Below are 27,258 nucleotides of genomic sequence, written 5' to 3'. Positions count from 1 at the left end.
TCCACTCGGCAAATATCTAGTCAAACAAAGAATTCACCCGAAAGCAGGGACAGTGCCGAAGACCCAGTCAGCAGGGATTTAGTGAACAAATCATCCCAAGCAGAGGAGCTTCAACCACGCTTGTCAGATGTCTCTGTTCAGCATCAACCAAAAATGGGATCTCGCTTTCAGCAAACCGAAATGAAGAAGTATGACAGGGTTTCAACGACACTTATCGAAAAGAAGACTGTACACCATAGTTCTCAGTTTTCCACTGAAACAGCGGGTGTCAGTTTGCAGTTTGCACCGGATGTTAGTAGTGTTTCTACAGTTACGGATGTCAGAGAAAAACAATACAAAGACTCATGGCAACATCCCAGAATCACTAAGACAGGAGATGTAGATACTGAGATAGCGCCACACACGACAGAACGTGAGACTTTTATGCCTAAATTCCAATCGAGTCACGCATCAACTCAACACAAACCAACAACCAAGGAGATGAGTATGCAAGCATACATCGAGCAGCTTGAAAAAGCAACGATGGAACAACACCAAATGCTGGAAGAAAGTGGATTTCAATGGAGCACAGAGAGAACAAATTCAGGTTTTCAGATCGCACCGAAGATGAGTGAAAAATCCAATGCTGCTGCTCGTGTGCAGTCAAAGGCCAATGGCGCTCAGGCTGGAGCTGATGTCAATGAGAACTCATCCATGACTGACTTGACATTAGATGACATAGAAGAGATGCTCACTGTTGTGAGACGCGACATCACTGCTACTGTCAAAGAGGAACTGGTTCAACCAACAATTTCAAGACCAGAGGAAATGTCGCTAGACTTCGAAATTGAGACCATGGACACAAGCATGCAAACACTTCTTGATTCTATCTCACGAAGTGCTTCCCCTATTCTCCAAGAAATGAAGAACATCGCTATCCAGTACGAGAAGACATACGAGATGAAAGATCAGCAAATGACAGTCATCCCGGATACAATCGAAAAGGCAATCAACACTGCTCGTGACGAGCTTGTCTCAGTTTTGACACAATATGAGATGAAGTCAGATTTGAAAGATGCTGACGTCCAAGTGCAAAGAGATGTTAGGGATAGTCCAACAGGAATGCCTGAGAAATTCTTCAAAGACCAGGATTCTCAGTATGCGTCTAAATATGTTACGGGACAGATCCAAGCATCACCTCTTGTAACTGACGTAGGAGTTGCGTTGCATCAAGAGAAATGTAAAAAAGCTACAACACAGACTCATATCAAGAGCTTCCCACAGGGAACTCAATATGAAACAAAGACGGGAATTTCATCAACACAAGTGACTCAAGACACTGGTGAAAGGAGCAGTCAGACAGCTGAAACTAAGCACCTTACTGACGAAAAAATCGAAAGGGAAGAAAAAACAGAACTTCTTCGCGTTCCTTTGATTCCGGAGTCCGTGACTATCGAGATACAAACTGATCCTGTAATCATTAAGTCATTCGATGACGATGACGACCTAGATACCGAGTCAGATGTTGACAGTGGAATCGAAGCTGACATGCAAACTGACCCCGTGGTTGTACTTACAGAAGACGAGTATGAATCTTTAATTTCGAGGCCAAAAGTCGCTGAGTATTCATCTCAAACATCTTCATTGCAAACAAGACACTTCAGCGATCAGTTCATGGCATCAAAATCGTCTGAACCAACTCAAACAGAGGCAAAGAATTCAGACACATCAACAATGTACACGACAGCGGTGTCTCGTCAATTCACCCAGACCTTTTCTCCAGTGAAATTGGAAAAAGATGCACAATATGAATTCAAAAAGCATGTAACAGGGACGCAAACCTCCCATATGACGTCCGATGGCTCGACGACAATGCCGCGGATACGCTTGGGAAGTACTGCCCAGCAAACATTGCCAACGGAGAAGACGTTCCAGAACAAGCACGTGTACACCATGAAAGATGAGAAGTTCGACCAAGACGTGCAAACGAGTCCAAACAAACTCAGTGACAAAGGCAGTTCAACGATACCCATTCCGGGTAAAAGTGAAATTACACAAACGAGCCCAGCCAAGAATCTGGAAAGTTGTACTGATCCTATGGTTACAAAAGTGTCCTTTGCAGAGTCACAGACACCAGTCATCGACGGAAGTGATCAAATTATCCAATTTTGTGTTGATCGAACAAGTATTATGACTGAGACTACGACTATTGATTCGACATCTCTTAGTACAAATACAGAAACGGGAGGAAAGGTGGACTTTGTTTCCCAAACAGAAAAAGCAGATGTTTCTGATGTTGTTTCCTTCACCGGGCACGTACAAATGACCGAATCTACAGTTCAAACTGATGAACAGCCTACGGAAGTGATAAGTGAGGTAGTCCATCTGCAGCCAGTCGAGCCCGTGTCCTTCTCACCAGCTGACTTCATGCCACAAGAGAACCAACACGATTGCCAGACACAGACTGAAGAGGTTGTATCGGATATTCTTGATAAACATCCGGCAGAAGTTAGCACAGTTGAAACACAGTCAGCTGAAGTGCATGTAGTAGACAGAGGCTCAAGTCCAGTATTTGTAAAATCTCCAACAAAAGAGAAGAGTGTTCAACTTGGAGTAGCAAATAAATCGACAGGTTCGCAAACCTACGGCAAGCAATTTGTCACAAGAAACACATCTACCAAAAAAGTTATGAAAGATGTGGCCGTGCAAACCGAGATTCCCCTGGTCACAATCGTTGAAGATGCTGTAAAACCAGTTCAAGCCACGCCTGTAAGAATGAGTCCAAAATTGTGGGATAAAGTTAAAGACGTTACTGATTCATCATCACAGACACCTCACATTGAACTTTCGGACAGACAAGCAGCAACTAGTCCCGTAACAACATCTGAAAAATCAATGCAACATGAAACTTCTTCGCCTACCAAAGAGCGATACGTTAGCACGTTCCAAACAGCTCTCCTAGAAAGTGCAGATGCACCCATTCAGGCTACTCCGCAGACCAGGACCATACCTCTGCAGGCATCACGACAAGCACAACTGGCAAGTGTAGTTACTCAGGCCAAACCAAAAACATTCGAGGCCAAATTGCAAGTTGTCCCTCTAAAAGTGCAGACGCAAAACTCAGGTACACAACATGACACTGAAATGCCAACAATGGACAACTCCATGTGCCAGACTGACTTTGAGGATATTCCTTACGAAGAGATTATCGTTGTTTCTACCTCAGATGTGGACACCGAGCCGTTCTTCCATGTTGAAGAAACGTCTGATTTTGCTTGCCAAACAGAAGTTTCTTTAGAAGAATTGGCGTTCAACACTGACTTGATCCCATTGGATGACGTTCAAACGCAAACATTTTCTCCGAGGTACAGTGAAGCATCATCTCAGTATCAAGGGGAACTACATGATTCAAAATGCCAAACCACACCAAATTCGGTACCAAGATCAACTTCACCTGTTACACCAATTCATTCTAACCACGGGTCCCAAACGCAAGATGGCAGTAAGACTGTTATTGATAGTTCAAGTCAGCATGAATATCAACATGAAGATTCCCTTACTCAAACAGCATTCACCACTATTATGAAAGCTGTATCTCCCATACTTCCGCGAAAAACACAGAGAGAATCACAAACGCCTACAAAGAAACCAACACCTCTTTCCCATAGATTTACTCAAGCTTATATCAAGCAACGTGATTCCTTGAACCAAGCTGATGCCACTGCCGCTCATCGAGCATCATCACCGACCAACGTTGTTACTTCAGCTGTAAACGTCCAGACTCGATCTGCTGAAACCGTTGTGTTTGCTGATAAAGTCACTCAGCATGAATCTTCATTATCTCATTCTGACAGTCAAACCGTATCAAGTTCCCAACTACACAAGTCTTCATCCCCAATACCTGTCGTGCGTGATACCCTGGAAACTGCAGGAACACAAACCCTTATGGAAACAATAACAAAAGCACTGTCACCCATCCTCCCCCGTTCTATGGCTCGGTCAATGCAGACACCCCTTTTAAGCCGCCAGGAAACGAATGAGTGTTCTTCTCAGTATGATCGAAATGAAAGGGACATCGATTGTCAACACGATGTTCCAGTAACAGAAAGTACATCTTCTCCTCTGCTCGTTCGGAAATCAAATGATAGCAGCCAAACCACTCAACCGCAAAGCAAATTAAAAGCGACTCAACATGAAGTCATGGGACAAGACAAGGCCGCACAGCAGAATGTGACTGGAAGAGACGTTGGCTCCTTAACTGCGCCAAGAGGAGCTCACATTGCTACACATGTCGAGAAAACTTTGCAGGAAACAGGATCACAACATCAAGTGGCACTTCGTGATTCAGTGAGTCAATATGAAATGGCTATGCAGGTGAATGAGAGCCAAACAGCTCTTCTTACAGGGGAGCAGGCGACCTCACCAGTTCTTCCTCGTTCAAGAGCGAATGAAAGCCAGACGGATAAACAGGAACCGTTTATTGTCACCACACCAGTAATAGAGGACTTTGCTCCGATCATTCCTGAGATTGTTGCCACCGAGTCTGAGGTTCCCAGGATTGTTACACGTGGGATTGCCACTCAATCCCATGTACCAGAAAAAGATGCCGAAAGCCAGGCACTGTCACAGAGTACAGAGAAAGGTTCATCCCCCGTGCAGTTCAGACAAATTGACGAATCTATGCAGACACATTCATATAAGCTTACAGAAATGTCCAGCGGAGCCACCCAGTATGAAACAAATGTTGTCGATGGCACCACACAACATTTTCTTAAGATTGACAGCAAGACAAGTCAGTATGACATCAAACAAGAGCACAATGTCTGCCAGACAGCTATGGCTACAGCGGAAAGGGCATCTTCTCCACAGGAGAATCTTACCAAGGAACTCCCCAGTCAGACCATACTCCAAAGCATGCCACGCGGTTCTTCACCTGAGAGGGTGAATTCAACCAGTCACGAATCACAGACAGCCAATGTAGAGGTTAAGCACGTGACCAGTATGGCAACGCATATCAGCATACGCCAACATGCTTCGATCCAGCATGAAAGGGAGTTATTTGACAAAGTCAACCAGTATGATCAAAAGACAATGCTGGCCAGTGCCTCCTCACAATGCGACAAGTCAGAACAACAAACATTCACTCAATATGAGAGTGAACAACAGGATGCTGCTTCGCAGTATGATGTGAAGCAATATAATCGGGGGTCAGATTCTATAGCTCGTTCTCTCCGTGAGCGGGAATCTCAGACCTCTGACAAGAAACAGGAGAAGGCAGATGCGGTTACAGAGTGTGAAGTGAATCGAACAGACAGCGCAGTGCAGTACGAAGACAAGGTCAGTCGCGAAGGATCAACTCAGTGTACTACACCGCAAGTTGAAAAATCCAATCAGTTTAATGTGGACAGTAATAATATTCAAACTCAAACACCCATTGATGAGGTACAGGTTATTCCGGCAAAGCTCACGCCAAGTCTCGTTGCCCCAATCATGCGATTAACAAGTGATAATGCTGCACAGTATGAAATAGAGCGATCTGAATCATCAACTCAGTACAGAAGGGAGGGAGAAGATAGCTGGACACAGAACGTTGTAAACCAAAGGGACGCTGCATCTCAGTACGACGGCAAACCGCGTTCTCTTGGTCAGGCTTCCTCGCCCATTTTACCACGTGTTAAAGGCCAGGAAATTCAGACAGCAAAACCTGAACAAGTTCTGAAGAGCAACGGTGCGACTCAGTATGAAACAAACCTGGAAGACGTGTCGACACAATATGATAAGGGCAACACTTCTGTAAACACGCAATACGAGAGACTTGATAGAGATGTCACAACACAATACATACAAGCAGTTAAAGAGCGTACGACACAGCACGAACTTGAGGCAACTGATGGATCATGTCAAATTGAGATCAGGGCAGAGGATCGGGCGTCACAGTACGACTTTAGGCAGCCAGAATCATCCGTTCAATACCAGAAATCGGAACAAGATAACTCTTCTCAATACACAATCGACTCGATGGAACGAGATGTACAATTTGATGTTGAGACCACGTCAGTTATTTCACAAACAAAGACTAAGCAATATCATGAAGCTTCATCACCAATCATGCCGCGTGTGGAGCATCAAGCTCTCCAGACTTCTGTAGTGGAAATGACTAGAAGAGATAAATCAGCGCAGTATGTGGTAAAACAGGAAGAAGCATTTACACAGTATGTAAGAGGGGATACCAGCGTGTCTACACAGCACGAAAATGAGGCAATGCAAAAGTCAAGTCAGATAAATGTGGCGTTGACTAATAAGACAATCCAACATGCATCTGAACAAATTGACATGTCAAGCCAAGACGAGCTTGAAACGGAAAATAAATCTGCGCAATATGACATTCAGCACCCAGCATCATCTACACAGTATGAGAGGTCAGACAGGGACGGATTTTCTCAACATGTCACATATCAGCGAGATGCCGGTGCCCAGAACGAAATTAAACAACAATCTTTTGGCAATCAAACTTCTGCTGATACTGTACATCAAGAATCTTCACCGATTCTTCCACGTGTCTCTGGCCGATCGCTTCAGACCTCCACACCAACAGCTGCTGCGACAGTCGACGGAGCAACCCAATATGTGTTAATGCGGGAAGACATATCTACATTTGTTGACCGCACAGAGGCTGACGTGACGACACAGTATGAGAAATCTATCAGTGATACGTCTACTCATATTGATGTTAAATTGACAGACACTAGCACTCAACATGTCGTGAAGCAGAGAGAAGTTCACGTCCAAGCCAAGGTCAAAGGTACTGGGAAGGGCTCAACGCCTGCAGAGATTACAAAGATCAGCACGAATACACAATATGAACGAAAGCAAGCCGAAAGTTGTACCCAAGCTGATGGCATTAGCACTCAGGGTCACTCGACGCAATGTACCACATTAACTGAGGAGAGAACCGCTCAGTATGATCTTACTGGTACCCATGAGGAAACGCAAACTCCAGTCGAAGTACTTTCAAGTGTTGATACGCCAATAGTGGAAACAGTGGTAATGCCTACTGCTCAACATCCCTTGACTAGGGCTATGCCTGAAGATATTATCGTGCGTAGTGATAGCCACACCCAATACACTACAGAATGTTTACAAGCTCACACGCAATATGACCAACTACTTACCAACACATCGACACAGTCAAGTGCTAGTGTCGAACATGTGACAACGCAGTATCATGAGAGTGTGTCCGACAGCAGCATCCAGTATGAAAAGGCTGCTCATGAAAAAGCAACCGAGTGCTTTAGTACGCATGAAGATTATGCAAGTCAGACAAATGTAAACACCCAAGACCAAGTTTCTTCTCCAGTCCTCAAGCGAGTTTCTCAGCAACAACTTCAGACTGCTGTGCAAAACAATGTCGCCAAAACTCAGACTTCCGGGCAGCAAAATGTCTCGATCATTGACAAAGTCACTCAATCTGGGAATGAAATGACAGATGGTAAAACCCAAGTTGATATTCCAGTCCGAGAAGTCTTCAGTCAATACGAATCTGTAGAAGTCAGCGAGGAATACACCCAGTATGATATCAGACGTGGACTTCAAGTAAGCCAGACAGAAAATAAAACCGTGGATCAAGCCTCATCGCCGGCATTGCCGCAGGTTTCCAGTAAGGCGTCACAATCTGAAGCTACAAAACACACAGTATCAGAGAATTATGTCCAGCATGACAGCAACACGCGCAGTAATGGAACATCACCTATCACTGGCGGTACTGAAGATGTTTTGTCACAGACTCCTGAGACTGAAAGGACTTTGGTACATTCTCATAGTCAAGTGAAGCTTGTAACATCTCATCGTGGAGTATCTCCGGTGAGACTTAGGATAGCAAGTAGAGCTCTGCAGACACCCGAGCGTTCACTGTCAAGCATGACTGATTCCTACGTGCAGCCAGAGAAATACGGTGTTGATAGCTCTACACAATACAAAGTGAAGGCTACTGAAAGCGCTGCTCAGTATGAAGATCAAGGACGGGATTTTGGGCTGCAAATAGATTCACAGCAAACACACATCTCTACTCAGTATGATCTGGAAGGTACGAGTGAAGGCAGTCAGTCTCATCTTTATGAGCAGGATGGCACTACCCAAGTAGAGATAATTGGAGCAGATGTTGCCACACAATATGAGTGGAAGGTTCTTCATCAACAATCACAGAGTAATAATCCAGTAAGAGAAGCATCTCTCCAACATAGTGCTGTTGGTTCCCATAGAGCGACATCCCCTCTTCCACGACGCACTGTGGCGTTTGTCTCGCAAACATCTCAACCAGTTCAGTTATCCGAGCAAACAACATCTCCAGTTCTTCCTGAGATATCCAGCAAAGAGTCACAGACAAATGTGAAATTTAGTGATGTTGTAACCCAGTCGAAAGTGATGCAAGTGCATGCAGAGTCTCAGTTTGACAGACAGAACCGGGAAAGTTCTTCTCAGTATGAGAAAACCGAAGCTGACAGCTCCTCGCAGTGTGAAAAGGAAGTAACAGAAACTGCCTCTCAACTTGACCTCATGTGTACGGACTCTTCTAGCCAGACGAGCTATTTTGGCGTTCATGAGGCATCGTCACCACAACTGGTAAGCTCATCTTTGAGAGATCAAGCGACAGATTACCAGAGAGAGGGCCATGATGCCAAAACCCAAACTTCTCTTGAAGTAACTGAGAGTGGAAGCCAGAACGTACCTCAACAAAATGATGTGGATATGCAGAACTCTGCAGAGACACTCAATACCGCATCGTCGCCAATTCTTTCCAGATCTAAAGCAAAACAGTCAGAGACCGTTGTCGCTGTATCACATCAAGCGCTGTCGCCAATTTTGCCACGTGTTAAGCATCAGTATCTGGAAACAGAACTACAAAAGACGACAGCTGACACGTCAACGCAACTAAGTGCCAGTACAGGATGCTTCGGAACTCAGCACGATTCTATTGTTACTACTTTCGACAGTGCTACTCAACGAGCATTGGAAGTAGAAAGCACCGGCATCCAGTATGAAGGAATAATGCGTGAAAGTACCACTCAATACGAGAAAGGGTTCCAAAATGCAAACATCCAATCCAGCTCAGAAGTCGTTGATAAGTCAACACTCATGTCAGCAGAAATGTCTATTCACAAAGTTAATCAGACCGAACTACTAGAAACACCTAAATCAGATGAAGCTTCACAAAGTGAACATGTTCTTCGAAATAACAGCACCCAGTCGACCCTAAGCCGAGAAGATAAATCGTCCTCTATGAAGACTGTGATTTTGAACAATCAAGCCTTGCAGGCATCTATTCAAGATGTTGCTAAGGTGCATCAGAACATGCAGACAGCTCAAGTGATACAACGGATTACTGCCACTGCAACTCAATACGAGACTGAAACAAAAGATTTCTCTGTTCAACGGGATGTGGAGGCTGAAGATGAGATGACTCACACTGAAGTACATTCCAAGAATGCAGGAACACAGAACACCATTGGACGAGCAGACTTCCAGAACCAAACAAGTACACTGATAACACAGCAATCATCGCAGACACCAAAGGAGGAAGCTAAAATCAAGACAGAAATATCGACACAGTACGAGACTAAACGTGTACATCACATTGGTCAAACAGTCAATGAAAAAACGAGGGTGCTTGAACGCGGAAGCCAATATGAGGCTACCGGAACTGAGTCTTCCACTCAGTATGAAATGGAGAAGCACGAAGTTCCTACACAGTCCCAAATTGAGAAAGGCGATCTAGGTGTCCAAGTGCTGCATTCTGTACAGCAACGAGCCTCATCACCAATCATCACACTGAAGAGAGGACAGGAATCTCAAACTCTTCCTCATCCTCAGTCCTTGGTTGATGCTGTCACAGACTACCGAACTGTCCAAATTGAGAAAACGACACAGATGATGCCAACAAACCGGGCTGAAGCAACCCAATATGTATTGAGCCACTCTGATTCAGTTAGCCAGACGACTGTGAGAAGTCTAGATCAGTCTTCATCACCGCTTGTGTCAAATGTTTCAAATCGTGAGTCGCAAGCAACAGAACACATAAAATCTGCAAACGTCACCACCCAATTTGATATCCAATCCAACGAATGTCATGCCCAAACGCAAATATTTCAGCCGGAGATTCAAACTGAACAAAAATCATCTTCACCTATCCTTCCCCGGGCGCTTCATCGAGACTCCCAAACACCAGTGAAGGATATGACTGAAAAATCTTCTCAGAGTAAGAGCGTGGGTCAAGATGCATCATCCCAGGCGGTTGAAGATAAAATATTAAGTGAGCGTGCGACAGAAACCGTAAAGGCCAAATTAAGAGCAGGATTTACACAGGTCAGCAGCCCTGAGCTGATGAGCAAATCTCTCCACATCAAACCACTGTCAGTAGACCAAACAACGGAAACGAGCGTCAGAAGGCAAGAAAGTAAGCCTACACAAGTAATTGTCAAACCAGTTTCCCAAGGCACAAAAACTGAACGCGGAGTTATGGCGAGTACTACAACTCAAACGGATACACGAAAGGCAATTGTGTGTGAAGATCGATCTGTTTTCACCTTACCTGAAAAGAAGGCAGAAGTCCAAAACATATCAATCCAGCATGCACTTCCTTTTCCAGCGTCTGATAAATCATCAGAAATAACCTATGAGTCTAGGGAGGAAGGGACTTCTGCAAGGATTCCTGATATGAGTGACAAATCCTGTCACGCGACCGCGGAAGAATACATAGAAGAAATAGTACCAGCAGTTGTACAACAACAAGAGGTTACACCGGTCTCGTTTCTAAGTATACAAATGAAGGAGAAAACCATTGAGACAGATTCCAACGCCATGCTGGACAGATCTTCATCGACCGCATTTATAGGACACGATGAAATATCTACGCAGACTGTGTCTACAGGGATGGAATCAGTAGAAGTGCAAGTTGAAGAACCCGACTACGGTCCGATGTACTTGAGTACAGTCAGTTACATTCTTGACGGACGAGAGAGACAAACAGAAACCATAATTGAGCAACTTGCTAATACACCTGTACAAACAGACGCCTTCTTCCAAGACGTGCAGCTGCAAACTGCAGCAGACAATGAGGACGAAGCGACTGAAACCGTAACGACTGGTATCGACTTCGCTGGGCAGTTTCAGCCACTGGCGATTGAGCAAGCTACCTTAACACATACAGGTCAACTGGTTTCAAATGAAGTTCAAGTGAAAATAGAAAGTCCTGGTGCGATAAAGAGAGATACAGCTACGCAACATACAACAGCTAAAACAGCAGATTCACTAACGCAGGCCGAACCACTGATGATTGATGAGGGTGTCGTAACGTCTGTGGTTTCAAAGAGCACAACAAGCGCCCAATACAGCCCTCCACCTTCTACACACACTTCTCCTAGGCAGGAACGTAGAGTCATGACAGCAGTTTCAACCAACACTCCGGGCAAGTGCATACACACAACGAATACACAAACATCTCGCCCTCCGTACGTAGAGTCACACGCTCAGGTGAAACCAGCGGTGAGAAATCAAGAGTCACTAACACAATTTTTGTCAAGTGTAAGGGACCATGGAATGGTTGCAAAGCCTGAAAGTTCCGACGCTGATTTGCTGGCCGCAGTAGATCATATTGATTCACCTGCCCAGTGCACTAGTACAGTTGAAGATTCACCCAGTCAATATGAATCCACTGAGGCTGCAGATATGTCAGTTCAGGTGATGCCGACAAGTGCTGACCTTGCAAGTTCTCCAATATTCAAGAGACGAGAGATGCAAGTGTCTTCCACCCAGACCGATCCGCTCTTTGCTGACTTTAGTGATGAATATGAAGACGTGCCTGATCTGTGTGATCTGCCGGCAGACCGCATTTCACTCGAAGAATTTACATGGGATACATACGTTGATAGTCTCGTAGAGACAATGGAAAGACCTTCGATGCAGTCATTTGAAGCCCCGGTTATGCAGATAAGTTTTGACCAATCATATGCCACACCTCAACGAATTTCGGGGGTAGATGCGTCTATACAGAATCAACCGATGATGCTTGATTGCGCAGCTGGCCCATCAGCTAAGTGGCAACAAGATAGGGGCATACAGATTCATACTACCCAGGCGACACATTCAACTCAGAGTGACCTTACCTCTAAAATCATTGTCCATTCGGCTACTCAGCATACAGTCGATACACAAGACAGCTCCTTGCAGCATGATACCATCGTCTCCTCATCTGACAGAGCAAACTCTCCCATTCCTACGGAGGCCAAGCATGTTCAAACACAAAGTAGACCCACGATGTCAGATGGAAGCACAATGATGACTGCTTTCAAAGGGAAAGACTGTACTACTCAGGCAGCACCTTTGACGGTTGACATGGCAAGCTCACCAATTTTCAAGAGAAAGACTGACAATGCGCATGTTCAAGTGAGCAGCGATATGACATCTACAATGAGCTCTCCAATGACGATGAGGAAGTTTACTGCAAATGAAAGCACAATGATGACACCAGCTGAGTCAAAGGATTTCTTAACTCAATCAGCTCCCTCCACTTCAGAAAGTATGTGCTCTCCTGTGCTGGTGAGGAAAGCAGCTGTAGATGAAAGTGTGATGGTGACACAAAGAGCTGACAATTTTTCGGTACAATTCAATCCTGCAACTTCTACCGCCGGGACACAACTTGAACAGAAAACAACGTCCGAAATGAAGACATCTCCCATTATGACTAGGAGAGCAGTTAGTGACGTCAGCACGGCTATTTCTCTGCCAGACGTGCAGGAGCTTGCTACCCAATCTTCACCTGTAATGGGCGACGTGGTCAGTCAACATGAATCCTCCGGAAGTGACAAAGCAAGCTCCACATTACCAGATCAGCTTGGTGATGATGTCACCGTCCAGGTTCAGCCAGATGTACAAGACAGAACATCGTCAATGGAAAGAATTGTGTTCGTTGATGGATCAGCGCAAAGTCATCCTGATGTTCAGCACCAAGCTTCCCAGCTCTTAACAGAAGCACTGCACAGAGGAACGACACCATTACCTCAGACTGCTAGTAACGCTGAATGCCAGATTACAAGTTCGAGTATTCATGAGAACGTAGCCACGGTTGAACGTGCTCAGAGGGATACCACGTCCCAAGCGACACCGGAAACCTCAGAAGGTTCAGCACAATATCAGCAAGTGCTTATGACTAGCACGATGACCTCTCCTATCTCGGCACAACGGCAACCAACTAGCGATGAGGGCACTATGGTGGAACTGAAGAGTGGAAGTAATGCCATATCTCAGGCCACTCCAGCAGCATCTGAAAAGATAAGCTCTCCTCATACTCTCAGGAAGCAAATGGTGGACGTGAGTACAGTAAGTGCGCAACCAAATAGCACAGACTTTGCATCCCATGTAGTACCCCAAACGGCCGACGAAACATCGCAGTCAGTTGTGCTTAGAACAACGGAGAAATCAACATCACCACTTCTGGCGCCAACTGAGTCGAAAAATTTTGTTGCTCAATCAACTCCCAAAACAAAGGAAAGCATGAGCTCCCCTGTCCTGCTGAGAAAAGCAGCTGTTGATGAAAGTATAATGGTGACCCAAAGAGCTGACAACTTTTCGGTACAAGTCAATCCCGCAACTACTGCCGTGGAGACACAACTTGAACAGAAAACCACGTCCGAAATAAAGACATCTCCCATTATGACTAGGAGAGCAGTTAGTGACGTCAGCACGGCTATTTCTCTGCCAGACGTGCAGGAACTTGCTACCCAATCTTCACCTGTAATGGGCGACATGCTAAGTCAACATGAAACCTCCGGATATGACAAAGCAAGCTCCACATTACCAGATCAGCTTGGTGATGATGTCATCGTCCAGGTTCAGCCAGCTGTACAAGACAGAACATCGTCAATGGAAAGAATTGTGTTCGTTGATGGATCAGCGCAAAGTCATCCTGATGTTCAGCACCAAGCTTCCCAGCTGTTAACAGGAGCCCTGCACAGAGGGACGACACCATTAAATCAAACTACTATCAATGCCGAATGCCAAATTATAAGTTCGAGTATTCACGAGAACGTAGCCACGGTTGAACATGCACAGAGGGATACCACGTCTCAAGTGACACCGGAAACCTCAGACGGTTCAGCACAACATCAGCAGGTGCTTATGACTAGCACGATGACTTCTCCTATCTCGACACAACGGCAAACAACTAGCGATGAGGGCACTATGGTGGAACTGAAGAGTGGAAGTAATGCCATATCTCAGGCAACTCCAGCAACATCTGAAAAGATAAGCTCTCCCCATACTCTCAGGAAGCAAATGGTGGACGTGAGTACAGTAAGTGCGCAACCAAATAGCACAGACTTTGCATCCCATGTAGTACCCGAATCGATCGATGAAACATCGCAGTCAATTGTGCTTAGAACAACGGACCAATCAACATCTCCATTTCTGGCGCCAACGGAGTCGAAAAATTTTGTTGCTCAATCAACTCCTAAAACAAAGGAAAGCATGAGCTCCCCTGTCCTGCTGAGAAAAGCAGCTGTTGATGAAAGTATAATGGTGACCCAAAGAGCTGACAACTTTTCGGTACAAGTCAATCCCGCAACAACTGCCGTGGAGACACAACTTGAACAGAAAACCACGTCCGAAATGAAGACATCTCCCATTATGACTAGGAGAGCAGTTACTGACGTCAGCACGGCTATTTCTCTGCCAGACGTGCAGGAACTTGCTACCCAATCTTCACCTGTAATGGGCGACATGCTGAGTCAACATGAAACCTCCGGAAGTGACAAAGCAAGCTCCACATTACCAGATCAGCTTGGTGATGATGTCACTGTCCAGGTTCAGCCAGCTGTACAAGACAGAACATCGTCAATGGAAAGAATTGTGTTCGTTGATGGATCAGCGCAAAGTCATCCTGATGTTCAGCACCAAGCTTCCCAGCTCTTAACAGAAGCATTGCACAGAGGAACGACACCATTACCTCAGACTGCTAGTAACGCTGGATGCCAGATAACAAGTTCGAGTATTCATGAGAACGTAGCCACGGTTGAACGTGCTCAGAGGGATACCACGTCCCAAGCGACACCGGAAACCTCAGAAGGTTCAGCACAACACCAGCAAGTGCTTATGACTAGCACGATGACTTCTCCTATCTCGGCACAACGGCAAACAACTAGCGATCAAGGCACTATGGTGGAACTGAAGAGTGGAAGTAATGCCATATCTCAGGCCACTCCAGCAACATCTGAAAAGATAAGCTCTCCCCATACTCTCAGGAAGCAAATGGTGGACGAAAGTACAATGGGTATGGAGCTGACGAGCCAAGACTTTGCATCCCAAGTGTTATCCCAGACAGCAGATGAAAAATCTCAATCGACTGAATGTAGAACACTAGAACAATCAAGTTCACCCATCTTTGGGAGGAAACAGACGACAGAACAAAGCACAATGATGTTACCATCGAACCTTACAGATTTCTCAAGTCAAGTTGTAGTCTTAACTAACGATGGTATTTCCCAACATGTCACTACATTGTCAGACAAACAAAACTCTCCTATAATGAAGAAGAAACTTGAATCCCACACATCAACATCTCTGACAGAGGGTAAAGATTTCCTAGCACAGATATCGCCAGTCATGGAAGCAACAACAACTCAGTACGATAAACCACATGGCAAAGATGCGAAGAGTTCACCTTTGATGACAAGGAAAACGCAGGACTTCGAGTCACTAGTAAAGCCAGATTCCCAAGAATATGGTACAGCTGCGATGGAGACAGAATTTGGTGACAGAACCTTGCAGGTATGTCCGCAGAGTCAAAGTCAATCATCTCAATGTACTAAGCTGAAAGTCAATACTGAGGCAGGCATACAGCATGAAGTGGATATGCGAGAGTCAACATCCTCGCCGGTGATAACTGAACTCCTCGATAGAGGAGCTCAAATACACCCAGTTTCTGCAGAAGTCTCAGTGCAGTCAACTAGACATCAACCAAAGGACGAATTTAGTCAAACAAAAACTAGCCGTGATGATGAACAGGTAATCCAAGTCGAAGAAATGGTTCTTCCAACTGCGCAGCAATATCAAGAATTGGTTCCGCTCCAACAGCCAAAGCCTTCGATCTATTTTGAAGAAAGAATGAGACTGCGGGATGAAATTCGCAGAGAAGCAAAGGAAGAACTGCGGAGAGAGATCAAAGAGGAGCTAATCGAAGAAATCAGAGAGGAGATCATAAACGAGGTTAGAGATGACGTCAGATCTGAATTACTAGCGTCTGTGTATAAACAAGATATAAAACCATTAATGACCAGTATATCAACAGTGCCAGAGCAGGTTATGGATCATAAGTCAACCTCGCCTGTTGACCATAATGTCGACGATAGAACCATCCAAGCTCAACCAGTCTACGTAGAAGAGATGAATCAGACAGATGTGGATAAAACGGACAGTGGTAGTCAGCCTGACTCATCATTAGTACAACCTGCAGAGCCTCTGCGAGAACCTCCTTCTCTGTTCCCGGAATGCTCTGACATAACATCACGAAAGGAGGAACAAAATGATGTGCTCGTAGATGAGATCAGACATGAAATTAAAGAAGAGGTCGTAGACGAGATAAGACATGAAATCAGAGAAGAGGTAGTTGATGAGCTCACGGCTGAATTGACAGCAAGCATACGTGACCAACTAAGCTTGGAAATGAAAGAAGAATTCAAAGAAGAACTCAGGGACACTGTTATTCATGAGCTCAGAGAGGAAATATACGATGACTATCGGGAAGAATTAATCGTCGAATTTGCTCCACGCATTAGGCATGACATCGAGGAAACTGTGCGAGAAGACCTCGAAGAAACTCTGCGGAAAGAACTGGAACCGCGCATACGGGAAGAGATTAAAGAGGAATATATCCAAGAACGGGTAAAGGAACTTTTAGTGGAATCTCTTAAATTCGAGCCTCCTAAGGAACCAGAGGTTAGGGTTAAACCTGTGACAGTCGAGCGAGGTACACTACCGCGTGTTATTGTACCTTCAAACTCATCAACTCAAGTCAATGTGAGTGTGGTTGACATGAGTGTGCAAATTGAGGAAACAAAACCAGTTCAGATTGATGAGATATGTCAAACCCAAACCCGCTGCAACACCAGAGGTACGTCAACGGACCGATCAGATAAGAAGGATACAAAGACTCAGGCTCAACCGACAACGAGTGATCGAGGCACCACCCCAGCTAAGGCAATTAGCAAGCACTCCTTTTCCCAAACTGATATAACAAATGTGTCTCATATCGGAAGTCAACATATCTACCGGCCACAATTACTGCACCAATCCTTGCAAGCTGAAATGCGACCACCACAAGTGCATCAAACAGTGCAGGCTAGATACGCCAGTGCATCAAAGGAAACGACAATGAAGCTGAAACAACATGGGCCTGCTATGACACAAACAGAATTTCCTAGAGGAAATCAGCAGTCACAAACATTTATACCTCAAAGAGAGCATGGAGTTCAGTACAGATATACAGAACCAAGTGCTGACGTGCAAGTTTACGCCGTACCTAGTAGGCTGCAAAAGGAAACGAGTCCAGAGCAAAGAGTGTACGTAACCAGACAAGTGCAGTCCTTTCCTTTGAACCAATCACACGCAACAACAGAGGCTGATAGAAGTATTGGTATTGTACATCGAGCATCTCAACCTGAAAAACGCCCCGACGTCACAGATCATATCGTCCAGATTGGTCCCGTGACAAGGGAAGGTGCTAATTCTCCCGTGTACTTTCCCGTGGGACAGCAACCTACATGTGAGCGAGCAATATCACCCGTGTCTTACTTGCCGAGAACAGATGTAGAAGCTGCTCCTCCAGGTTTAGAATCTCTATCACCTCGACGAAAAATTTCGGTTGAACATATCTCTGACACGCCTCAAAAGAAATCACCGAAGAGGGTAACCATACAAGAAATACCTCGCCAAGAAGAACCTCGATTGATGTCCAGCAGTACTCCATTGCAAGCACGAGAAAGTCGTGCAGTAACCAAGCTCAGTTCTTTGTCATTCAATGAGTCAAGCGCTTCAGTGCACAAAGTGATTATGGACAACATGCCTCCTAGGTGTAGCATGATTTTGGTCCAACAAACAACAGCTGAAGCTACCTTTACTACTGCAATGGCGACAAAGTCCTTTACTAAATCCTCACTCTCAACAACGTCAAGTACATTCTCCACGAAGAATTATCTGCCAATGCAGGCGCTTTATAGCTCACGTACCGACGACGATGGTGATTCTTCGGAACTCTCTGAACCAGACTCGCTTATCGATAGTGAAAGTGCGCACATTGATGAGCTTGAAAAAATAAGACGCGATCTACGTTTGTCACGGGTCATCGTCTCTGAAGACCAAACTACATTGATCAGCTATCTCGTCGATGACAAAGATTCGACAGAGCCAACGGGAACGTCATTCAAGGCACCACAGGCAACGCCATCTAGAGAGGCCTTTGGTACACAACGCTTTGTGCGATTCGAGCACGGACCGCAATCCGTCCCAGATGTGGATGCTGGTGAACCATCGTCGAATCATTCAGAGGATGTCACTAGTGAATGGTTTAAGAAGGAAACGTCTGCTTACAAGCTCGGTATACCGTTTGATAAGAAAGGCTCTCCTGCTGGTGGTGCTCGAATACTTACAGGTCCAGCACATGATCTGAGTCCAGATGGCGCAACATCACTGAAGTCGTCCACTTCAACTGAAGTGGAAATGAAGCCAACTCGCCTCATGTACAGACGAACCCGTGATGAATATCTAGGTTCACCTCCAATGGTTACTCGTTTTGAGGAACTGTACCGGAAATCTCGACCAACGTCATACGCAAATTATGGCTGGCTTATGGAAAAATCTCCAAAGAAACAGGAAAGTGATGAGTACGAGGTTCCATCTGTCCAAAAACTTAAGGCACGCTTCTCCAGACCTAAGGACGGGCCACCTGGGCGCCCAGCAGATGAATCACCTAGTGACGTCGAATCGGAGGTCAGCACAACAGACTCTGAAACTGACTCTGAGTCATGGCAAGCAGTGATGGACTTCTCAAGCCCTTACCTTCACGAAGATCCAAGGTTCTGGCCATATAGCTCCTCCCATAAAGCACCAGGTGAACCGAGTTCCGAGTCTGAGGCTTATGATTCCGACGATGACAACCAGACGGTCTGCAGTGAAGTTGATCTGACAATGACGAACGTTGACTCTTCGTCCTCAGACGACGATACACCGGGAAAGCCTAGGAGTCGAAGGTCGAGTTCATCCAAATTCAGGAGCAGCTTATTGCGGAAGGAGCTCTCCCTCACCGGCATTGTCGACCCCCGGTCACAAACTTTGTTGACAAGCTACCAGAGTCGTCCACATGCCGAGCAAAATCTTCTTGCTAGTCGACGAAGCAGGTCCGAGCCTGACCTCACTTTCTCTTCAATAACCAGGAGCCCTGCCTCGTCTGAGGTTGGCAGAGGAATGGCCCGTGCTGAACTCATTCAGTCCGATGCAAGATATGCTCGTGTAGTCCAGAGAGTAAGAGACAACAGACCATCATGGGGCCGCTATTCGAGACTGTCAACCTCGGAAAGTGATCTATCTAAAAGGTCCTCCTTTCATGAAATTGGAAAATTCTAGGAAATTCATGTTACGTTGACGTGCTATTGCACTTTGTCGTCAAAATTGTAAATAAGTAATTTATGTATCATTGACGTGGATGCAGGGCACTATTCGTCATTTTCATGAATGTAAATGATATTGACTTTGTGTACTTGTCTAGCTTTCAAGGCATGACTACTCAACGTATCACGAGGAATGTTCGGAAATTTGTTTCCAGGATATTAAGGCAGCCAGTAGTAATGCAATACCTCTCAGTATGTATCATTTAGTCCTTGCACGAACGAATTAAAAAAATATATGTTTGTAACAATTATGTCATTGTATATGAACTTATCAAACATGTGTTTATCTTAGTGTTTTAGGACACAGTTGACTGACAGCTACATTTTGACTTAAAGTTTGTGATGGTTTGGGAGTTGCGTTTGCCCCAACCTTTCAATGTACTGTTGCTGTATATACAATACTATACTGCTTCTGTTGTTGATGATGATATAGAAGGTTTATGGTGATGGGTCGTTAGGTTACATCTACTTCTTTATGATTGAATGCCTATAGCAATTATATATAGCTGTATATTCATTGGTATATTTTGTTGTTGTGTTAATCTTATCAAAGGTATTTCATTACCATATGTTTATCATGAGGTTATCTATGTAATGTAGGCATCATTGTGTTCAGAAATGACGGTCATGCAATGTGCCAGTCACTCTGTGTTAAATACTTCGGTAGTAATTTCAAAGAAGTGTAAACAAACTGCAGCATACAATTCTCTACAACTGTACAAACAGACTTATTGTATAAGCGGTTGTCTGTTTGTTTTTTTTCCACATTCATCTGCATTTAGATTTCAAAGTGGTTTGTGGCCATACAAAAATGTCTTCCATGAGAGTGGGAGACACGGTCAATGTGTCAAGACAGTATATGATTATATATTATGTAAATATGTATGAAAGACATTACACATTGGCATAAGGAAAGTAAATCATGTACCTGTTGCTATGATATCGGGTCTAACATTGCCTATATACCCTACTTTTCACTTGCTTGTATATACCGAATTCGTAATCATCGCACTCCTCGGAATTAATGAGCTAAAACTTATTACCGTATAGTCCTATTGTGAAAGTGTGCTGGTTGCAAGAACACAAGAAAAAAAAAAAGAAGAAGAAGAAAGTAAGTACCTAGTATCATAAGTATTGAAAACAATTGCTTTATGGCTCTTGTAATTATTTTGATGTGATATGCTTGTAATTCATTATATCCGATATTGTATCTAAGAAAGATTTTCAATGTCATTCAGTCGCTTCTGTATTTGCTATGCCTAACTAATTATCAAACTTATTTCATTTTTTCTTTTCTTTTTAGACATGAAAAGATACAAATTAGAATTTGGCAGTCTCGTAAAGTTAACTGCCCATGTTTAGATATATAATTACATGTAAGTGCGCTTAAAATGATATTGAAACGATGATGTCTGACATGTTCTGAGATGTGTAAATATAGCTCTAAAGTCGAATTTGTTTTTTTTTTCAGCTTTTCGTTATGTATTGGTCCAGTATAATCTATTTATTTATGCATATTTATGACTGCAGCAAGGTTGGCAACTATTGTGATTTCGTTTCGATGTTAAACATAAATCCATGTGTTTACTAGTTGGCTAAACATGACAATACTTTAACGCACAGGTTTGAAGTACGATTTAAAGCACACAAACCCAATTACGTTTTGACAATAGACATATCAAAAAACCTTTAATGGATATCGTGACAAAGCCCACGTTGGTTGCCACGTGATGTTAAATCAATCCTTTCAACTCGCTAGCGCACTAGTACGCTAACCTTGCTGAAGTAATGGTGTTAATGAAATTGACTTACACAATTTATAACTCCCAAAGACCTTCAAGTAGATGTCGCATGGGTACCTTTGGCTGTCATTTAGCATAAAAATGTTTGGTTAAACCAAACGAACCGTGATGAAAGTCTAACCTTCTTTGTATACCATTTATCTATCAATCGTTTACGTATACTGTTAAAGAGACATCTGATGTTGGTAGAATAAAATGCTGATTTTATCATTATTCATTATATGTTAGATTTACTTTCTTAAATGAGAATTTCATCAACTGGCGGTATGTAAAATGTTTCGAACTCAGTGTAACCAGTAGAAGGTACATGTGGTACCAAGTGTACAAAATGGAATATAGAGACGAAATTGTGAAATATCAAAGTGCGTCTGAGAATTTAGAATATAAAAAATGCTATGTCATATGAAAAACTGTATGCTATATGTATGAATATGTACAATTGAAGGGGTCGGTGCAATATAGTGCTAACCCACACAATAGTCATTTTGAGATAATCGCTGTTGAATGTTTGGAAAGTCCATACATTGTAGATTATAAGACATGAATGCATGCATTTTTTTACCATCTTATTGGTTGAATTCAAATATGATGTTTTCACGGAGGTTAGAGTGAAGGATAAGGATTATGAAAATGCGTGTAACTCAATTTTGACAGAAGTGTTGGTTAGCACTATATTGCACCGACCCCTTCAATTATTCCTGATTTATAATGGACGGCTCTGGGTTGAAACGCCTGATACTGACTGAGTCGCAGGCATTGTATCACAATTGAAAGCATATCATATGCAGACCTGTGATAATCATTCAAATGCTTTTAGCTTATATCAACGTCAAATAACCTGCAGTTGCAACTTGTTTTATGTTTTTATATTTACTATTTCCCGAAGTACTGTCAAAATAACTCTTAGATTTTCTTATGAAAGAAATCAACTAATGATAGCTTATAGTTGTTTCAACGTATGCGTAAAAATTCCTTATGTATTATTGACGAAGGATATGATAGCCTAACCAAGCTGCTTAATAAACGCTTCAAATAAATAAAAGATAAATGCGTTTCCACGAGTGATGTGTAATTCACTCCCTGTTCAAATTTAATGAAGATATAGATTTCATATTTGCTCCAGAAGTGTTTGTGTATTTTGAGTGGAAGTGTAGAGAGTAGATCAGTGTATATTAATCAACATCTACAGATTTGTGTGTATGCATATATGCGTAATACAGTACTCTCCGCATAATCGGGTAGGCTCGGGCAGAGCGTTTCTTACCCGATTAAGCGGAGTAACCGATTAACAGAAGAACCCGGCTCATTCACAATGGACACACACAATGTGTATGTACATGACTGTACATGCATTGTACACTCCACTAAACACTTGTCTGTCTATGCAATTGTGAGTGCCAGCTACATGTGTAATGTTCGTTAACGTGTGACAAGTTGGTACGTGTACATGTGCTTTTATGTTTAATCACTCCCTAAATGATCGGTCTACTTTGCAAAATTAAGCAGAGAATGCGATTACATTCGTGATTTCTTTAAGTGTTATATATGCGATGAAATGTGGGCAGAAATGAGATAAGAATAAAATTATTTACCCATTTATGCGGAGAGGCAACCCGATCATCAGGTAATTTTAAGGTGCATTGGAACTGATTCTGACATTACTACCCAATTAAACGGAGTACCCGTTTAAGCGATACCCGATTACGCGGAGAGTACTGTATATATATATATATATATATGTTATATATATATATATATTTATATATATGTATATACATATATTTACATATAGTTCTATCTGTCTATAGATAGATAATGAAGATGATTATATATATGAATATAAACATGGATACACAATATATAACTTAACATGCGTGCGTGTGTGTGTGTGTGTGTGTGTACTATGGTGTTTACCTTTACATAAGCCAACTCTGACTGCGTGTATTTGTTTCCACTGTATTTTCATACCATTTTCTAGTTGTTTTTTTTTATTTATTGTTGTTTTTTTGTGGAGGAGGGGGAGGGCAAGCAGTATTTGATTCATGACGAGAGCAAAGTGGGAAGTCAATGAAATGATAACATGATTGTACAAGCCACAATAATGGTGCTTCAAAAGTTATGTTAGAACAAGTCTTTCACGAAGATCTTTTAGTCAAATGACTATCAACAGTGGTCAGAATACTGCATTTTGGAATGAATAGTATGACGGTGTCGTTGATGCATCAGTGACGACTCTTTGACTACGGAGTGATGGATCTTGGAAGATGTCGAGGGATATCGGCTGCCTAAATGACTAAAACAAGTATGACATTGATTGTATAATTCCGATTTCTATCCTCTTCCCTGAAAACTGTCATTTTTAAAAAACAAATGTCGCTCTCTTGGAGTGCGCTGTGAAAATGTACTTGAACATATTGGATGCTTTTCATAAACGACAACAATAACAAAATCACTGGAATCTGCAACCACAAGTGAGCCTTGGGACTTTTGGCTAACTATGTATGCAGAAGAAGGTAGATATCATAGCACTATGTGTATTTATATCGATGGATACATCGATACATAAATTTACATATTCTACATGTACATGTGAACTTCCATACTAAAATCTTGGCTTTCAGAGTGTGCATTTGTGTGCTTTGGTGTGTTGATTTGTGTATTAATTAAATAGATATCGATAGATGAATAATGCACATAAATATCTTCTCTTTTTTACAAACGCTTTCAGTGAAGCTGTTTGCTAGAATTACTATCCTTGCACGTAATAATTCTCGAAGCAGTTTTCACACTAAACACATCTTACCAATTTTGTTTCTACAGTTGTACTTTGGATAGATTACTGCAATGGAAATTATCGGACTGTATCAGGGCAATTACCCCTTAAGGACAATTAAATCATCCCCCGGCTAAATCCTGGTTAGTGATAAGGTTAAAGATTAGCAAACGTGATTAGTATTAGGGTTAGGTTTACGGTTAGAATTAGGGCTAGGGTTAGGATTAGGTTCAGGATTAGGGTAAGGGGAAGAGCCTGGGGTTATTGTCCAGAAGGTAATTTCCCTAGAACCGAAAATTATAAATAAACACATTTTCAACATTTTCTCCCTGTCTAAAGAATGCTGTCTGAACATGCTCTTTCCTTAGCTTTTTTTTTTTATTTGTTAAGATCCCTTTCATGAATGCTCCGTAGACTGCGCCAGTGATCTCCTTCATCAGAAATCACATCAACATGATAGTATATCATCTCGATCATGAGGTCACTTGTGTATTTCCCGAAAAGATTAGGTACCCACTTAGGTTTAACAGACATAATTATTTTGTCCGCCTGTGAGTGATAGTGTGCTTATGTTTTGCCCATTTTCTTTTTTTCCCTCTCTTAAGGCTGTCGTATCTTCAAGCTATATGCTTATTTGACGACAGTCTTCTGCATTCACACTCCCAATACATAATTCAGTCAGATCATTTGATTCACTATCCCGAGTGGTCTCCAAAAAGACTGTTTTGTGTATTTAGATTCCGATTCCAATTCAGAACTTTCTTAGTGGTCCATACTTGACAATTTAGCTTCCTTTTGTTTCAGAAGGTATTAAAAAGTAATACAGTAAAAAGAATGATATGAAATACTTTAAGCCTGGAAAAATATATACATAAGAAAATCTAAAATTCAATAAATGGTGGTGACCCCTTTAATGTGTAAATGTTGTCAATAATTTTGCTCCAGGCTGGTGTAGTTGTGGTCAGTATTCTATTACAGTTTCGTCATAATCACCCTTGCCAACAGTCATCAACATGGTTAGCATCAGTTTAATCTTTTAAGCAGCAAATTAAAAACGTTAACGTTACTCTTGTGAAAAACAGTGAGCTAATTGCTCTTTTTTTCTTATGTACTACATGGTTTTATCATATCCTGTCAATAATAATGTCTATAACGAGTTGAATTAGACAATGAATAATGAGCTCATTTTGCAGTCTTTTTCTTTAGATATCGCACCGTCGCCAATGATCATTCTTTAAAAGAACTAGACAATGTAACCCTTGCTTAGACTACGAGCACAGACGTTGCACAGCGAGGGAACTTAGCCATAGACCTCTTGATTGATTGATTGTTATATGCAACGGGGAAAAACAACAGCTTTCTCAAAAGATTGCACAGCATTTAGCATATACAATAATATAGAGCTAGCTTTTTCTTGTGAAGTAAAGAGAGAGGGAGAGAGAGAAGAAACCCTGAACACGACGAAAATTAATGACTGAGACTGGAGCCACGGAGTGATATGGGTCTTTAACATTTTAAAAAATATCATCAGGCCCCTGTGAAATGTACCAGCTAGCACGAACTTGAATCCTGTGCGAGGGAAAATAATTATTAATTCCCCCTGATAGTTAATTTACGGGTGAAATGATTGATCGTCTGCGATCGCTTGGGGAACCGTATATCGAATCAGAAAGGTAAATATCACACCCTGTGTAGTGCCTATGGCAAGAATAAGACTAAATTTCGGTCACGCGATTATTTTTTCCATGTATTTTTAGCGATTTTTTCCATCGCACCGAAGGACCAATGTTCCACTCTATCACTTAGTTATACAGTCACTCCCATAACATAATGGCCTCGTAAAGGAATGTAAGCGCATTTAGCCAACATTAGTGGCATTTAATCGTGAATCTACCCGATGTTTATTGCGAATACTTAATTGAATAATGACAGTTTTAACAATGATGATAATAATTATGTATAATTATGTTGAATGTATAAATACATTTGTAGGAAATGTATATAGAGTTATGAGAGTATGGACAAAAAAACGGTGCTCAGCTAGGAATTATTGTTCCTCTCACTGTTCCTTTTTTTTTCTGGAAAAAGAGCGGGAGTTGAAAAAATTCGTCTCCACCAGGAATATACAATTATATATACATATACACACACACACACACACACACACACATACACACACACACATTATATATATACATAGAGAGAGAGAGACAGACAGACAGACAGAGAGAGAGGGAGAGAGGGGAGAGAGAGGGAGAGAGAGGGGCGATATAGAGACGCAACCAACATAACGACGATATAGAAAGGGCTTATCTACATCAAATATTAACATGGAGAAGGTGTACAATTAAAAACACGTTCTAAAGGAAATTCATCTTACATCGGAGTAGTAAGCAATGATCAGACGGTTGTTGCCTCTTTCTCTTTTTTGTTTAATAAACATTAGATGATTTGATTCTTAGTCTTCGGATGGCAATCCATTAATGGATTTTCTGTTGTTCTTTGTAATGAAAAGCCATCAATCAGAGTAAGTATTTTGCGTCAATATTTGCGTCAATATATATATATATATATATATATATATATATATATATATATATATACTCTGTTTATTAAAAAATTTTGAATGTCGCAGATTCTCAAATTCATTATGCTAGATTAACTGAATGACAAAAAGGCATGATTAGCCCGAGTGCAGTTTCTTTTCACGCAAAAACCGAAGGCCGTTCCCCAAGGTGAAAGAGAAACGCATGAGGCTGTTATAAAAATTATGCTAATGGAAAATCTTGGTTTCATCAGACCATTATTATCAAACGGCATTATATTTGTGATGATTCACAACTGAAGAATGATTGAGCAGCATCAGTTGCGAAACAAAGAGGAAATGAAAACATGATAAACTAGGCGCCTCTTTGGAAAATTTGATGTCAGTGCTTTCAGGTGTTTGGTAGATGTGAAAAGTACACTGTGGTCCGTTCTGATGAAAGATTGATAT

At 42.5% G+C, this 27,258-nt stretch overlaps 1 protein-coding gene across 1 annotated transcript in view; it reads left to right on the top strand.

Annotated features, from left to right (window-relative positions):
• LOC139708451 (uncharacterized) overlaps positions 1-19,644 on the top strand; it is a 36,231-nt gene extending 16,587 nt beyond the window's left edge. Inside the window, exons 8-10 of the mRNA XM_071620402.1 lie at positions 31-3,318; positions 3,367-18,525; positions 18,595-19,644. Coding sequence (XP_071476503.1) covers positions 31-3,318; positions 3,367-18,525; positions 18,595-19,644 — 19,497 coding nt within the window. The remainder of the gene's footprint in view (positions 1-30; positions 3,319-3,366; positions 18,526-18,594) is intronic.
• The last annotated feature ends 7,614 nt before the right edge of the window (positions 19,645-27,258 follow it).

Source organism: Diadema antillarum, unplaced genomic scaffold (genome assembly GCF_040938485.1).
Source record: "Diadema antillarum isolate AM-2024a unplaced genomic scaffold, OU_Dant_1.0 seq00001337_RagTag, whole genome shotgun sequence".
In the NCBI taxonomy this organism is placed as follows: domain Eukaryota; kingdom Metazoa; phylum Echinodermata; class Echinoidea; order Diadematoida; family Diadematidae; genus Diadema; species Diadema antillarum.
The sequence above is the reverse complement of the archived record's forward strand: the minus strand, read 5'-3'. Positions and strand labels throughout refer to the sequence as shown.